We start from the raw sequence: 16990 nt of genomic DNA on the forward strand, positions 1-16990 counted from the left end.
AGGCGTTGGATTGGAGTTCCATTTTTGACCTTTCGCTATCTGGATCTAGGGTTTCCTTCTTTTCTCTACAGACTTTCACCATCTTCAACAAAAAAAAAAAAAAAAAAAGAAGAAAAGAAAAAAGCAAACAAACCCTAGCTTGCACCACCTTTACTTTTAGACTGGTAATTTTGTCAATCAATCGATCTTCATCATCAAAGGAAGTTACTGGGGTTTTTATTTTTGATTATCATCATCAATTTACAGATCTATCTGTTCATCTTAAAAATCTGACCAAAAACAACAAAAGTTTTCCCTAATTTTGTTTTTATTTTCCCTCCAGAAGAGATCTTTTTCCTGTTGCAATTTCAAAGAAATCGGATTCAGATCATATAATGACTTTCTCTCCTGGAAATTTATGATCTTTGATGGACTTCAAATTCAAAAGCTTGAAACTTTGAAGTAAAGATTGAAATTTTTTCTGGGTGAATTTTGTGGAAAAAGATGTATAAATCAGTGGTGTATAAAGGAGATGAGTTACTGGGAGAAGTAGAAATATACGCACAAGAACAACAGCAAGAAGAAGAAGAGAACAAGAACAAGAAGAAGAGAGTGATTGATGAGATAGTGAAGGAAATCAGAATAAGCCATTTCTCACAAACAAGTGAGAGATGTCCACCACTTGCAGTGCTTCATACAATTACATCTATTGGTGTTTGCTTCAAAATGGAAGAGTCAACTTCATCATCAACAACAAAGATCTCTCAACAAGAATCGCCGCTTCATCTTTTGCACTCCTCCTGTATCCAAGAAAACAAGGTACAGCCAGTTAATGATAACAATAATAATGAACTTAATAATCAATTTAAAGAAAACCCATTGAAGGATTTAATTGAAATCGGTGGATAAAACACAGCAAAAAGTTTCGAACTTTGTAACTCAGTTAACTGGGTTTGTTGTACAGGGAACGCTGGACAACTTCGGACAAGGACCCAGAACCCACTTTGATTTTTTTCAGTGAATGAACCTTAAGTTAGTGGAAAATTTGTGAACTTTGTTGAGTAATTAATGTGACCCAGATGATTATGAACTGAATTTCTTGCCAATTTTGCCATGATATAATGATTACTTTCTGAACTTGTTGTATTTTCCCAGTACATGTCATGAACAGATGACTTCGAAGTGAATTTGGCTTTCATGGAATTTGAATGTGAATATTACGTGCTGTCATGGGATTTTAATGCTGAAGAAAATTTTATCATGAGAATTATGTGTTACTGATGTAGCTGCTTCATATGTAATTGAATTTTTGCTTCTATAGGAGGCAACTTTGGGATTTGCTGAAATTGAATGTTGAGTGAATATAAGCCTGAATTTTGGATAGTTAGACTGCAATATTGGTGTCTTTCTCTGGTTTTATGGCTGAGGAACTTCAACAAAAGTAAGTGGAGGCTTATTTGCTGGCTATGTCTCATTCTGTAAGGGTTTTATTGGTTGTTGATGTAGAATGACAATATAATGACTATACATGAATGCCTTTTCTGACATTTGTCTTCTTGTTAGTTTGAGAAGAAACCTGGGTTGTTATGATCTAGCCTTAATATGAATAAAACCTTTATTATTCATCTGAAGCACGAGTTCTGATAATTCGTTAGTTATGTTGCTTTATCTTGTTGAAGGCTTTCTCTTGTTCACAATGATTATTGTTCCTTCTCATTGTACATGTTTATGTATCATGCACATCAGCAGATTTATGTTGATATCTTTATTTATTTATTTTTCACGCTCCTCTTTCATTTTGGATGTTGATGGTGATATTATTTTCAGACTGCAGTGATGCATCTGGGAGGGGAGGAGCTCCATTTGGTTGCAATGCCCTCCAGGAGTAATGAAAGACAGCATCCATGTTTCTGGGGATTCAGTGTTGCACCAGGACTTTATGACTCTTGTCTTGTCATGCTGAACCTCAGATGCCTGGGCATTGTATTTGATCTTGATGAAACTCTCATAGTTGCAAATACAATGCGCTCATTTGAAGATAGAATTGATGCTTTGCAGCGGAAAATAAGCACTGAGGTGGACCCGCAGCGCATTCTTGGTATGCTGTCAGAGGTCAAGAGGTATCACGATGACAAGAACATTTTGAAGCAATATGTGGAAAATGATCAGGTTGTTGAAAATGGAAAGGTGATCAAAACACAGTCTGAGGTTGTTCCAGCCCTGTCTGACAACCATCAACCTATGGTTCGCCCCTTGATACGGTTGCAAGAGAAGAACATTATTTTGACTCGTATCAATCCGCAGGTGTGTACTTAATGAATTCTAGAGTGATATCAACCTTGTTTGGATGTTCCCTGCATTGCTGTTTTTTCGAATCATACCACTGCCTCGAAAAAAATATCATTTGTCGAGTTCCTATTCACCAATTAGTAGATATGTAATGATCTTTGTTTGATAGAATGACGATTTTAGATTTTTTTGTCTTTGGTATGAGGAATCTATAGGCTACTTCAATGCTCGACAATGTTTAATAATATTTAGTTTGTCCTGAACATGTGCATTGATTTTGGTTCAAGAATCAAAGGATCTTTTTTATCATGTAGATTCGTGATACAAGTGTGCTTGTGAGGTTGAGACCTGCTTGGGAGGATCTGAGAAGCTACTTGACTGCAAGAGGGCGCAAGCGCTTTGAGGTTTATGTTTGCACAATGGCTGAAAGAGATTATGCTTTAGAAATGTGGAGGCTTTTGGATCCAGAGTCAAACTTGATAAACTCAAAAGAATTGCTAGATCGGATTGTGTGTGTCAAGTCTGGTAAGTGTCATCCAGCTTGCAGATGGCTGCTACTGTTTTAGCTGGTTATGGAGCCAATGATGTAGTTTGTGATTTGACCTTTTTGCTCACTGTTGAAAGTCTTACAAATGCGTGAGCAAGCATGCTCATTTTCTGCTAATGTTTATTTCATATGTCATGTAATTACAGGTTTAAGGAAGTCCTTGTTCAATGTCTTTCAAGATGGAATATGCCATCCTAAGATGGCATTGGTGATAGATGATCGCTTGAAAGTGTGGGATGAGAGGGATCAATCCCGTGTGCATGTTGTTCCTGCATTTGCTCCATACTATGCTCCTCAAGCTGAAGTATAAACTATAAGCACTTTGCTGGTGGAAACTTCAATATTGCAACAACACTTGCACACACTTCTTACTCAAAACACCCAGACACACAACACATGCATATGTCCAATTTTTTTTATCAAGTTGTAGCAGCATGCACTCATCATAAGTCTTTATGTCATAGGTAAATAATGCTGTTCCAGTATTGTGCGTTGCGAGAAATGTTGCTTGCAATGTCAGAGGTGGTTTCTTCAAGTAAGAATACAAAATCCAAGGGGCATATATCTACTTGGGCACTCCTATATACTTAACCATTTTACTTGTGTTACCTACCAGTTAATTTTGAGTCAATTTTGTTTATGCTTGTGACACTGTTTGGGTATAGCATGACCTTGGAATATGTTTACAGAGAATTTGATGAGGGCCTTCTGCAGAAGATACCTGAGGTTGCATACGAAGATGATACTGATAATATTCCTTCTCCTCCTGATGTGAGCAACTATTTAGTTTCAGAGGTCAGTCTTTACAATTTTTTTTTTTTTTTTGTATTTGAATTCACAATGTCAGAATGTGCTGTTAAGCTCTGATTATGAATATACATATACGATCGATCACCTTGCAGACGTATGCTCTTTTTTTATTTTTGTTCATAATTAAATCTTTTGTGGCTTTCAGGATGATGCTTCTGCTGTAAATGGAAATAGAGATCAACTTTCTTTTGATGGCATGGCAGATGCTGAGGTTGAAAGACAGCTAAAGGTATTTAGATGTGTGTATTATTTGTTTCACAAAGGGCTATGGGAGTGTTAAAGTTGTGATATGGAAAATATTTGTTTTATACTTCTTGATCTTCCTGAGCGCCTGTGTTGTCTTCTATGTGTCAAGTTGAAATTGGTTTCTTTCTATGCTCCTTAAAAAAAAAAAAAAAAAAAAAAAAAAAACAGGAAGCAGTTTCAGCTTCTTCAGCAATCCTCTCAACTATTCCTTCAACAGTCAGTAGCTTAGATCCAAGGCTTCTTCAGTCTCTCCAGTACACAATAGCATCTTCTTCAAGCTCGATGCCAACATCACAACCTTCAATGCTGGCATCACAACAACCAATGCCAGCATTACAACCACCAAAGCCTCCATCACAACTATCAATGACGCCATTTCCCAACACACAGTTTCCTCAGGTGGCTCCATCAGTTAAACAATTGGGCCAGGTTGTCCCTCCAGAACCAAGCTTGCAAAGTTCTCCTGCTCGAGAAGAGGGTGAAGTACCCGAATCTGAATTAGATCCTGATACAAGGAGGCGGCTTCTTATATTACAACATGGGCATGATTCAAGAGACAATGCACCAAGTGAATCTCCATTTCCTGCAAGACCTTCAACACAAGTTTCAGCTCCACGTGTGCAATCTGTTGGAAGCTGGGTTCCAGTGGAGGAAGAGATGAGCCCAAGGCAACTGAACCGAACACCTAGAGAATTTCCTCTGGATTCAGATCCAATGAATATTGAAAAGCACCGAACTCACCATCCATCCTTTTTCCATAAGGTTGAGAGTAATATTCCGTCTGATAGGATGATTCATGAGAACCAAAGACAGCCAAAAGAGGTAACTTTTCTTGGCACTGTCCACTTATAGCCTTCTTTTACCTGTAACTGATGGAGTATATTAAACTTGCACAATCATTTATTTGCAGGCAACATATAGAGATGATCGGATGAAGCTAAACCATTCAACATCTAATTATCCTTCCTTCCAAGGTGAGTGGTGATATATTTTCTCTTGAAAAAAATATTGCATATAGTATCAACCTCACTCTGCCCATCAGCAAGAGTAGGGTTGGATGAAAGCTATCATTAGCTTGAATATCCTATAGTTTTTTTTCCCGGAGGAATCTCCTGCATTAACACATTTGACATGCAAACTCCATTAGCTTTTTGGGAAAGTTGCAATGACTTTTGCAATATTGCTTGTGATGCGTTTGGTTTGGTTGCCTTATCAATTTAGTTACTTTGTGCATTTCACTCCATGTTATTACTGCACTGATAAATTTTGGGTTTTTGTTTTGAAGGGGAGGAGAGTCCATTGAGTAGATCATCCAGTAACAGGGATCTTGACTTGGAATCTGAACGAGCTTTTTCAAGCACAGAAACTCCAGTTGAAGTGTTACAGGAAATTGCGATGAAGTGTGGAACCAAGGTAAGGGGAGAAGATTGTATTTTGGAGCAAAAGTCAGACTGAACAATCTATGCACCTTAACCCTTATGTTCCATTTAAGTTCTTCTTTTCTTCCCTTTTTCTCTATTAAATTTAACTTGATTTAATGGAAATCTACAGGTGGAATTCAGGCCTGCTTTGATTGCTACTAGTGATCTGCAGTTTTCCATTGAGGTTTTCTTTACTCTCTGGCTTAAAATTTTAAAATTTTGCTTTATTATCAGTAATATGAAATTTGTGTTTGTTCAATCAAAAGTAATTGATTCTTTCTCTTTTAAAATATGTGATCTGCATAATAATTTATTTTCTTAAGTACGTGGAATACAGTGTTTAGTTTGTTTATAAGGTGGGATCTATGTATATTTTAACCTTTTCTCTTTCGCAATAGTTACTAGGTTGTGAAAGAACTTGAAGAAATTCCAGGACAAGGCTAATTTAAATTGATAAACAACTAGTATACCGATCCCTGATTACTATATTGTAGCTATTTGGCACCAAAGCAAACATTAAACAGCTTGCATTCCAGTCAAAGTAAATGACCAAATGGAGATAGAATTATGATGGCATTGCTTTATAGCCTAGTTACTACCAAGCTTAGCCAAATGATAACTCTTTTCTAATATGAGGACACAGTCACCTTACATGGAACCCAATGGGCCTAATGCCTTGAAGAATGAGAATATTAAAGGATTTACCAGCTCCATGTGGTTTATTAGGGAGCTGTATGAAACTGTAAAATCTGATATGTTCTTTTAGTTCATAACTGGTATCATCCTGTGTCTTATGATTAAAAAAAAATTAGGAGTCCAAAAGGACCTAATTTACCTGAATAGAGAAATGGTATGGCTGCCTAACCCTCCTGTTCTTCTTCTTGTTTATTTTCCCAGACTTGGTTTGTAGGAGAGAAAGTTGGTGAAGGAACTGGTAAAACAAGAAGGGAAGCCCAACGCCAGGCAGCTGAGGGTTCTATTAAGAAGTTAGCTGGTAAGATTTCATACCATGATATTTCTTATTACTCGTTAGTACACAAGGTCATTGAATTGAATCAGCTGTCTGATTTTTAGCATGTCTTGTCATTTGTGCATTGTCTATGTTGTGCCTGTCCTGTGTATCATACAACTGCTCAGCTGAGCTCTGAACAGAATTTATTGTTTGCTATATTGGTGCTTACCATCGTAACTGATGCTTATAGCATGGAATCTAGACTGTAGCTATTCAGTACCTTGGGCTTGAATTTGCTCTGAGCTTATGGTCTAAATCAGAAGTGAGGTTGAACTGATTCTATGCCAGTGTGCTATTGTCTTGAAACATGCTGTATGATGTACTTTGTTAATATTAACATAGCATGTGTCTCATACATTATTTTGCATGGGCAATGTTCTTAAAATTTGATGCTCCAACATCCTTTACGGTGGAAATTCCTCTTGTCCAAACATCTTTGCTCTGTGATGCTGATGACAATATTTCTGCAGGCATATATATGTCACGTGTGAAGCCTGATTCTGGGCCCATGCTTGGGGATTCAAGTAGATATCCTAGTGCAAATGATAATGGTTTCTTGGGTGATATGAATTCTTTTGGGAATCAACCATTGCTGAAAGATGAGAACATTACGTATTCAGCTACTTCAGAGCCATCCAGACTTCTGGATCAAAGGCTGGAAGGCTCTAAGAAATCAATGGGTTCGGTCACTGCACTCAAAGAATTTGTAAGTTCCAAGGAGCTAGTCATGCATCTACCATGTTTCAATGGCTATTAAGATTTTTTATCACTGAAATGTCATGGATTGGCATTTAATGTCTTGATTGTCTTCAGTGCATGACGGAGGGTCTTGGGGTAAATTTTCTGGCACAGACTCCACTTTCAACTAATTCAATACCGGGAGAGGAGGTACATGCACAGGTTTGTATTTGAACACGCATTTTACTTTGAAGTTTGAGAAGTGATGCAAGACAGCTTAGGGGATGTTCTGGATCTGACTTTCAGGGGCTATATTGGTGAGTGTTTTAAGGTTAGATTGGTGGGTTTTGTATAATGGAAATTGTAGAAACTATCAGAGTCGCACTAATAGGGTTTCTCACCTAGAGGATAGAAAAACCTAAGCTTCACATCTAGGGTTCTTAGGAATCACATCTAAGGGAGATTGAGTCACACAAACTAAAGCAAATTGCTGGAATTTTATTCAATAACTTTTATTAAAATATTGAAAGCCTACGTGCTTATTATAGAGTTTTAGTAGTCCAAATCCAACAAGGACATGGATTCCTAAACCTCCAGCATAACTATTCCTATTTAGAATAGGAAAGCCTAATAACTTGAGGACTATTAAATGTAACACTAAACAGAAATAAAGCCTAGACCTAGACAATTTCCAGATTTTCCAGCAAGCTTGAAAATTACTAAAATACCCCTGCATTCCAGAATTTAAAAAAACACATAAATCTTATTCTTTTGTCATCCACATCAAGAAGGTATCTTTTCCTTTTTATATTTATATTTGCACTTTAATTATTCACTTGATCTTGACAGTTCCAGCCAATTAAGTTGCAGGCAGTTTTTATAGAATACCTTTTTTCATCTCAAGGAAACTATCTCAATTAGGGGTCTTGTATTTTATAGGATAAACTCACAGGTAAGAATTTAGAACCAGAATCCCGTTCGTCTTGGATTGACATTTTGAAATTTAATGTTGTCCTGGACTTCATTTTGCACATTAATCTGTGTGGTTATCCCTTGGTCATGGGTAGAAGGATTGATATTTACTTGTGTAAGAACAAAGAAGTAAGATGCTAGGCTATTGAAGTTCTATAAGTGTTTGGAGAATTTAAGCCAACTGAAACAGCAAAGGTTGTTTCTTGTTTGAGCAGTACAAATTGATAATTATGTGGTTTGTTTCAAGTAGAAGAAAACTTTTGCTTTTTTTTATTTTTTTTATTTTTTTTGTGCTTGTTACATGACTTTCAGCCCTCATCATTATCAATCATTTTCCAACTCAGCTCTGATAAAGTACTACTTTTTTTTATCACACCTAGGTTGAAATAGATGGACAAGTTCTGGGGAAGGGTATTGGGTTGACATGGGATGAAGCTAAGATGCAGGTATGCATTGTTCCATATACAGAATCATTTTTTGTGAGACTAATATTTCTCTCTTCTTTCATAAATATTTGTATACCTTAATTTTATCTGTCTGAGCACCCGAACATTCTTTTCCCCAGGCTGCTGAAAAGGCCCTTGGAAGTCTAAGAACAATGTTTGGTCAATACACACCAAAACGTCAGGGTTCCCCTAGGTTTGTGATTGTATATTTTGCTTATTTTAACAATTAGTTGTCAATGTTCTGTATGCTACCACAAAATACCATGTCCTGATATGCACTATTCCATTTTGTTTTTTAATCTTCACCCCCTGGCATGTATTAAGATTATTGTTGCTAACTGCCGTTATGGCTCTGCACTACAAAATTGACAACCAATCGGAAAGATGAAATGTATGAAAAGTAGACATTACAACCTTGTCCTTAAAGTTCCATGCTTTGCTCGTCTTTCCATGCCATTGTTGAATAACGAGTAGACGACTCTTCTCTTTTGTTTGTGATTTACTAGTCCAAAAATCATCTCCGCACAGAGTTTGAGTTTCCAGCTTGCATTTTATTTTCTTTGTTTATGTTTTCTTAATTATTGTTTTTTATAATGCAACAGGCTAATGCAAGGGATGCCAAATAAACGTCTAAAGCAAGAGTTCCCACGGGTTCTGCAGCGCATGCCCTCTTCTGCTAGATATCACAAGAATGCTTCTCCTGTTCCTTGAAGACCATAAAGTAATTCCTTTTCCCACTTTGTTGAACAGAACCGCGGATTGCGTTGATCTCGAGCCACCAGTTGAATTGTTGGTCAAGTCTTTTGCTACGTATAAAATGAAGCCAAGAAGAGCTCCCCCACCTGACCAATCTTATTGCAGAATTTTTTCCAAGTGACTGCAATTCTGTGATGTTCAAATATTTGTGATTTCTGCCTCTTTCTCCGAATCAAGTATCCGCTGCTCCGGAATGCACAGAAGGCTCGTGCATCAAGAAAGGCAGGGCTACATACCCCCGATTATTGTTGTGCGGTCAATGCTGCCGCTGCCTTGGTCCGGACTGTTTATGATGTTTACATGTTTAACCCGAGTCAAAACTTGATGATGGGGGAGTGTTTTCTGGCTATATGCTCAGAGTATCTGCTCCGACCCACCGTTGACACTGTAGATGTAAAATCTAACCACCCGGTTATGTTGGCTGTCTCCACTTTACCAGGTCAAGTTGGATCCTGAGTTTTAACCTAGCAAATGTAGAACTTCATTTGTTCAAATGGGGTGAAAGTTTTCAATCTCTCTTGTCCATTTCCCTGTCCCCCTGATGATTGTGGAAACGGTTTTGGCCACCCGTATATGAAACGACGTGCGCGAAGTGGTAATTTTCTTGCTCTGTAAAGCAATGGATAGAGGATAAATATCCAGCTCAATATCTGTTCTTGCCATTAAAACAAAATTGCAGGGAAGCTATCTTGAATTGCGACTCGAGACTTCAACATGATTCATTCTATTGTCCTACTAATGGAATAGCTTCTTGATTTTAAATAATTACAGAGATTCGTTTTTCTTTCTTCTAAATAAATAATAGAACAATAAAAAGAATCACTGCAATTTTATTTATGTTTACGCTTTATTTATAAATAAATTCCCCTCCGTAATGTGGTATATTTATTTTCACATTATTTACTTATATTTTTGTAACGAAACAAAATATTTTCAGTAGGCTTGTGGTTTAAAATTACTTTTCAATTAAAATTATATTATTTTTTTAATATTTTATTTTATTTTTGATATTAATACATTAAAACTATAAAAATATTAATTTAATTAAAAAAAACATTTAAAAAAACAGAACCTATTTCCCGGAAGTTAATTACCTCCATTAGCTCGGGAGGCTAGCTAATTTTTGCCATCCATTGCACATGGATCGCCGTAATTGACAATGCCTCTTCTTTTACCCTTTTAAAGTTACGAAAAACAACGTCGTTTTCGGTTGCCAGCCTTGCCACCATTTTTATTATTATTTTTTTCACTTCGAGCCTATTTACATCTATCTTAAAAAATATAAAATTCATTTTTTTAGTATTTTTAATAATTTTAATATATTAATAACAAAAATAAAAATAAAAAAATTAATACATTAATATCAAAAATATTTTTAAGAAACGCAATTAATGGTAAGAGGTGGTAAAAGTAAGTAAAATCCTTTCGTTTCCCTCTTTTCTTTTCTGTCGTCAGACAGTCAGTAAGTCGTCACCGCTCAAAAGTAGTATATAAAAGGTCAAAAAAGGCGAAGTAAACAGCCCTTCCCTTCAAAGCTACCCCAGCTTGCTCGGCTAAGGCTAAAACACAGATAGAGAGAGAAACAAAAATCGAACTAAGGAAACAAACCACCGGTTCATTGCAATTTCTAGAGAGAGAGAGAGAGACTATATTTCTTGCTTTTTAGAGAGAGAAACACGCAATCAGTTTAAATGGCTGCCTTTGATGCATTTGAAGTCATTCAAGCTTCAAGTCACACTTCTTTCGATGGAGTAGACGACGAGAGCTACTCCAACTTCGCCTCTTACTCCACCGCCGCCGGTCCTGGTGATTTCCCCGGCGGAGATGTCTCCGTCGATCACGTGAGTGGTTCTCCTGATGTGTTCGGGTTTGGATCTGATGCGGATCCGGATTTCTCTCATCAGAGTCCGTTCGGATCGGTGCATGTAGAGAACGGGAATGGTAATGGATATAATGGAGCGGACGACGACGTTTTTGTGAGTGATGGACCGATCCTTCCTCCACCTACTGAAATGGAGCCTGAGGAAGGTTATGCTCTTCGCGAGTGGCGTCGGTGAGATTTTTTTTTCCATTAATTTGTTTAATCTTTAGATCTGCTGGTTTCTCTATAGTAGAAGTAAATTGATTGATCTGTTTATAGCAAGTGGTTAGCTTTAGACTTTAGTGTTAATTGATGATTTAGAACTTAATTTAATGCGATCTGCACAAGTTTATGTACTTATTAGAGTTTATGGAAGTAGATTACGGTGCTGATCTTGGTGTCGCGTGAGTTCAGTGGAGTTATGGCGAGGAATGCTCCTCGAATCTATATCTGTTGAGCTTCAACTTACCATTTCCGATCAGTCAGTTGTTTCATCCTGATGTATGAGATTGTTTTGGGGCCTATTTAAGTGGGCTTGGTGATTCATTTATGGCAGCAGCATGTGACTGTGAATTGACTGATTTGTTTTCGGGAGAGTATTTTATAGGTTAGTTGATGGTTAGGAGCTTAATTTAATGCTATCTTTTAGATGTTATTAGCTAGTGGGGGCAATATAGGAAGATTAAGGTACCAATTTTGGTGATCTAATCTCTGGTTCCGATTATGTCTTGTGAGATTGACACTGCAGTTCAATGCCTGAGATTTTTTAAACTTTGATCAGTAGTTTTAGGTTTTGAGTTGAGAGAGATTGTCTTTGAGCAGCAAGTGCCTCAGTGCTATCAGGGACTGAATTATGAGAGGGTTGCTGGTTGAATCAATTGGAATTGAGTTGTGGTTATATTATATATTTGAATTGTAAGTTGATGGTTCATTGGCAATTAGTCAACTTTTTATCTTAACCTATGCATTTATTGAGGTGCCTATTTTGTTGATTCTCTAATGGAAGTAGCTGGGGTTATACAAGTTGGATGATTTCCTTGATTTAGGATTTTGTTTCTATACTTCTTAGGACATTCCTGTGTCTGTGTAGTTTTTCACTCTGCTATGTGGGTTGAAGCGTGGTTGTAAACTACAAATTACCGGATGGTATGCTATCCTCCTTTGACAAGGTATTTATAGTGGAAGGATGATGTGATGATGAAAAGAAATCTTTGCTTGTTTCTTGTTGGTTGTTGCATCTATCTATTTCCAGGTAGCAAACATGTTTCTTTGCAATTATTCAGCCAAGATGGATTTAATATCTGGCATATTGAAGTACTGTAGGAAGCCTGCTACGAATCTGCCATAAGTTAGAAATTTTGAATGATTTTCAGAAGCAGTGAAATTCTCCTCGGAGAGATTACTTGTCTCTGAAGTTGCTGTTATGATGCTCGTCTTGTCAAAACACTCACTGTTCATAAAATATTATCAGCATGTACATTCACAATTCTCTTGAGATTTTCTGCTCGTCAAATTTATTACCTGTTTGGGTTGGGCAGTAAAAAATATCCAGTTATTTGCTATTCGAATAGGAACAGATCCTGTTTCATAAAATAACATATTACAATTATCTCAAACTTTTCTGCTTATCAAATTTATGATCCGTTTGGGTTGGCAGTCAAAATGCCATGCATCTTGAGGAAAAGGAGATGAGAGAGAAGGAGATGAGGAAACAGATAATTGAAGAAGCGGACGAGTATATACGAGGTTTCTATGAGAAGAGGAAGCTCAATATTGAGACCAACATAGCTACTAACAGAGAAAGAGAGAAGGTAATTTTTCTAAGAGCTTTGAATTTGCTAGATTTTTGCGCATAATGTACCAGTTGCCATGTTTTGATGACGAGTATTTGTACGGAATAGTTGTACTTAGCCAATCAAGAGAAATTCCACAAAGAAGCCGACAAACAGTACTGGAAAGCAATAGCTGAGATCATTCCTCGTGAAGTTCCTAATATTGAGAAGAGGAGAGGCAAGAAAGAGAAGGATCAAGATAAGAAGCCATCAGTTACTGTTATCCAGGGCCCGAAGCCAGGAAAACCCACTGATCTTTCAAGGTTGCGACAGATACTTGTTAAGCTGAAACATACACCCCCACCTCATATGATCCCACCCCCACCTCCTCCAAAGGATGCCAAAGACGGGAAGGATGGAAAAGATGCCAAAACTGGAAAGGATGTCAAAGATCCCGTAACCGGAAAAGATGCAGCATTAGGTGCAACCACGTCAGGAGCAAAGGCAGAGGCTGCTGCACCTGCCAAAGATGCCCCTGCTAACGGTTCCTCCAACTCGCCCAAAGAAGATGCAGCTGCTGACATTGCCCAGCCAACTGCAGAGCCAGAGCCAACTCCAGCTGCCTAATCCCTCACATTCTCTCTCCCTTCACCGTTGTTTAACTCTATACTTTTTGTACCATCTTTACCAGGGTTTTATTTTGTAGTGTGATGCCTCCCCTGTCTTTGATCACATAATGACTAGGTATGTTGGTTCTGTTATTTGCTCTTTTTTTTCTGGGGGCATATATTATACTTGTATGCACTGAGATTTGAAATTGGTTTTGTTTTTGCGTTGTCTTTTGGAGTTAGCCTTCTACACTGCCTCCTTTCTCTCTGTCGTATTCACAGGCTTGTGGGAAAGCAACGGAAGATTCACTCCCTATAAAAACTTCGAACATAAAATGCCCGTCCGATCCTAAAATATACTCCAATCTAGTTTGGAAACAGTTTGTTTTTGTCTTAAATTTTGGCCCCATATTCCTATATTTAATTATTGGATCATCAAGCTTGTAGACCCATGCAATTCCCATCGTAAAAATGGCATCTAAAATCCAAGCACTTGCAAAACAAACGCTCAAGCTTCAACACTCATCACACTTTCAACGGAACATGTTTTTCAATCGTGTTTGGTTCGAGATTGGACAATCGAAATGTTGAACCTTGACTTCGTGATCAATAGTGATAAATGACGGCTCGGCTCGGCTCGGCTCGGCTCGAGGAGAGAGTGACAAGACAGATATCACATCAGGATGCATAAATGGGAAAGGACAAGGGGGGAAGTTGAGGCTGTTATGCTGTCATAATTAAATACCCACACCAACCAGCGCTAATGAGAAGATGTTTTTCAATGATATAGAAACTCAATAGATTGAAGTTTCTCTCCAGTTGGACAGAACGTACATGTGGCTATAAAAAGTCAAGGAGGTCATGTTTCCCATCTCATCCGGAATGTGAGCCTCTCCTTTTTTTCTTTTTTTTAGACAGCGAACCGGTTGACCCGTTTGCCTGTTTTTTTTATATAAAAAAAATTATATATATGAAAAAATAAAAAGACCGGCAAACGGGTAAGCCAGTTCACTGAAATCGATTCAAGCTTGCGAACTACTAACATAAAATAGTTGAGTAAAAAGCAGTGTAAATCGCACAGTGAAATTACTATTATGTTGTTGAGTGGTGAAATCAGTTGGCTTTATTTTAGGGGTATCAAAGTATTTTTACAGGATTTATGAGTCCTGACAAAAAAGGACGGTATCTTTTTTATTTTCTTTAATAATATAATTATTTTATTACCCTTGACAGCAAAACAATATTAAACTTTGATTAAAGAGCTTTTTCCATCTTCTGAATTTAATTTTACAACAGTTAAATTATATAATTAACCTTGAGATTTTGCCTTTATTTTAAGTGTTCTTTTATCTTTTGCATTATGTTATTTGATAGTTATTGAGTATCATTAGGAATAATAGAATAATTTTGTCAATAAACAAATAAAATAAAGCTAGAGGCACGTGAACAGTGTCCGTGAGTTTCGAACGATGCATCATCTTCGTCCGATGGTCAAAACCTTACTTCTAGGATGACTGCCGAAACATCTTGGCATCCCTTCCATGAATAAGTGGCACGTGTAGCATCATGATGGTCAGCTTGATGCATGTGGACTCTAGTTTTTTTTTTCTCTTCTACTTAATTTTCGTGTTGACCTTAAAAAAATTAAATTAGCTCTTGAAGTTTGTTGTCTTTAAGATCTTGTCCCTATTCTCTTTATTATCATTTTTTTTTTTTAAAATAATTCATAAAATTAAGGATTTCTTTCAATTTCATCCATATTCTCTTTATTATAATTTTTTATTTAGAATAATTTGTGAAATTAAGGATTCCTTTCAATTTCATCCCCAATATATAATTTCATCAGACATATTTGGTTTTTATTCTTTTGATTACTATATTTTTATTTTAGATAGTTTTTGCAATTGTTTTTCTTACAACTTCATCATTCTTGAGTTTTTTTTCCTATCAAATCTAATCCATTTTATTATTATTGTTGTGTTTTTTTACATTGCAAGATTTTTTTTAGATTCATTATTTTCTTATTATTTCATCCTCCAACATTTAACTAGTTGGGTGTTTAGCTTTTTAGTTAAGTCTGGGTCTAAAATTTAACAGATTGCAGGTTTAGGAGACTAATCCCGGTTTACAAAGTTGACACTGGTTTCCTTGTTTTTTTTTCTTTTTTAAGTTTTTTTTTTCATCCTCTAGCATTTTGTTTTTTTATTATTCATTTTCTATGAGTTTTAAGTTGTTTTTTAAATAACATGGATTGCCTTTGTTTCTTTTCTTTTTTGTTAAATTTATTTTTTCTAAAGGAATTTTGTTTTTAAATTAAATTAGATTAATTGATTTCATCCTTCAACATTTAATTTTTTCAGTGTTGAGCCCATTGAGAATTTAACAAATTGCGAGTTTTGAGAGTTTAACCTGGTTTTACAAGGTTCACTCAGGTTTGCTTGGTTTTTCTTTCTTTTTTTTAAGCTTTTTTTTTTTTACGATTTCATCCTTCAACATTGTTTTTATTTGCTTTCCATGAAATTGTCTTTCTTTTTAAAATAACAAGGGTTACCTCAAGTTTTTTTTTTCCAGTCTTTGTTAAATTTATCGTTTTTAGAAAAAAATTTGTTTTTTTAATTAAATTAAACTTATTGATTTCATCATCCACCATTTAATCTTGCAGGTGTTGAGCTTCTTGATTTGGTCTAAGTCTATAATTTAATGAGTTACGAGTTTGAGAGATTAACTTGAGTTTACAAAGTTCACCCGGATTTGCTTGAATTTTTTTTAAGGTCATTTTTTTTTCAATTTCATCCACCAACATTTTGTTTTTCGCTTTCTATGAGATTTTTCTGTGATTTTGAAAGTAACAAAAGTTAACTCAGAATTGTTTTTTGACCTTTGTTGAATCTAGCTTTTTCAAAAAAAAATTTATTTTTTTAATTAAATTAAATTAATTGCATGAGTAAGAACATGCTCGATTTATATATTTTTGTTTTTATTTACTTTTCGGATCACTGCTCTGACAGCACATGCAATCTCTTTTAGTTATCAGATTCTTAATTTTTTTTTACTCCTTCTAAAACTTTGATATCATATGAACATTTATTTTTACATTGGCAAAAAATTATCCAATCCAACTTGGTTTTTATGTATTCCATAGCCATTTAATGTTGCTTTAATTTGCTGGGTTGATTCAAAAAATTTAGTGCTAAGAGTTTAATATAGGCCAGGGTTTTAATTGGTTCAAACAAGATATTGACAAGAACAAACACATCCAATCCAACTTGGTTTTTAATACTCCCTACTGTACGACAACATCTAATCATGGTTGTTAATCTCTATCATGTCCGAACTTGAGAAATTATGTTGGGTTTGGGTTTTTAGTTGAACCAACAAGATATAAACCGACTAAACATTTTTAATCTAGTTAAGTTTTTAATAACCTATAAATCCAAATCCAAACCTAACCAGATTAATACTAAATTTTTTTTTTTATCATACTTAATAATACTAATTTTTTTTTTATGAACATTTAATAACGCAGTGCAAATCATGTTTTATTAAATTTTAAATTTTTTTGTTTGAATTTTTTATATATATTTTATTATTTT

The 16990-nt window shown here is 35.8% G+C and overlaps 2 protein-coding genes across 3 annotated transcripts; both read left to right on the forward strand.

The window, feature by feature from the left end:
- LOC7490819 (RNA polymerase II C-terminal domain phosphatase-like 1) lies at positions 1 to 9668 on the forward strand. Of its 2 annotated transcripts, XM_024599179.2 has the most exons (18): positions 4 to 164; positions 323 to 798; positions 1807 to 2283; positions 2583 to 2793; positions 2962 to 3119; positions 3280 to 3350; positions 3505 to 3610; positions 3771 to 3854; positions 4040 to 4693; positions 4782 to 4845; positions 5157 to 5284; positions 5423 to 5476; positions 6190 to 6286; positions 6775 to 7010; positions 7118 to 7204; positions 8335 to 8400; positions 8520 to 8593; positions 9003 to 9668. In XM_024599179.2, exons 2-18 carry the CDS (start codon positions 484 to 486, stop codon positions 9109 to 9111), a joined length of 2991 nt encoding a protein of 996 aa, XP_024454947.1. In that variant the 5' UTR covers positions 4 to 164; positions 323 to 483; the 3' UTR covers positions 9112 to 9668. The 2 variants fall into 2 exon arrangements, 1 of the variants encoding a protein (XP_024454947.1); XR_002981315.2 differs by lacking the exon at positions 9003 to 9668 and having other exon boundaries at positions 1 to 798; positions 7118 to 7299.
- A 995-nt stretch (positions 9669 to 10663) lies between these two features.
- On the forward strand, positions 10664 to 13628 carry LOC7494357 (clathrin light chain 2). Its single transcript, XM_006383959.3, has 3 exons — positions 10664 to 11209; positions 12675 to 12828; positions 12919 to 13628. The coding sequence occupies exons 1-3, from the start codon at positions 10848 to 10850 to the stop codon at positions 13414 to 13416; spliced, it is 1014 nt and encodes a 337-aa protein (XP_006384021.1). The 5' UTR covers positions 10664 to 10847; the 3' UTR covers positions 13417 to 13628.
- Positions 13629 to 16990: the final 3362 nt, after the last annotated feature.

Source organism: Populus trichocarpa, chromosome 4 (assembly GCF_000002775.5).
Source record: "Populus trichocarpa isolate Nisqually-1 chromosome 4, P.trichocarpa_v4.1, whole genome shotgun sequence".
NCBI classification, from domain to species: domain Eukaryota; kingdom Viridiplantae; phylum Streptophyta; class Magnoliopsida; order Malpighiales; family Salicaceae; genus Populus; species Populus trichocarpa.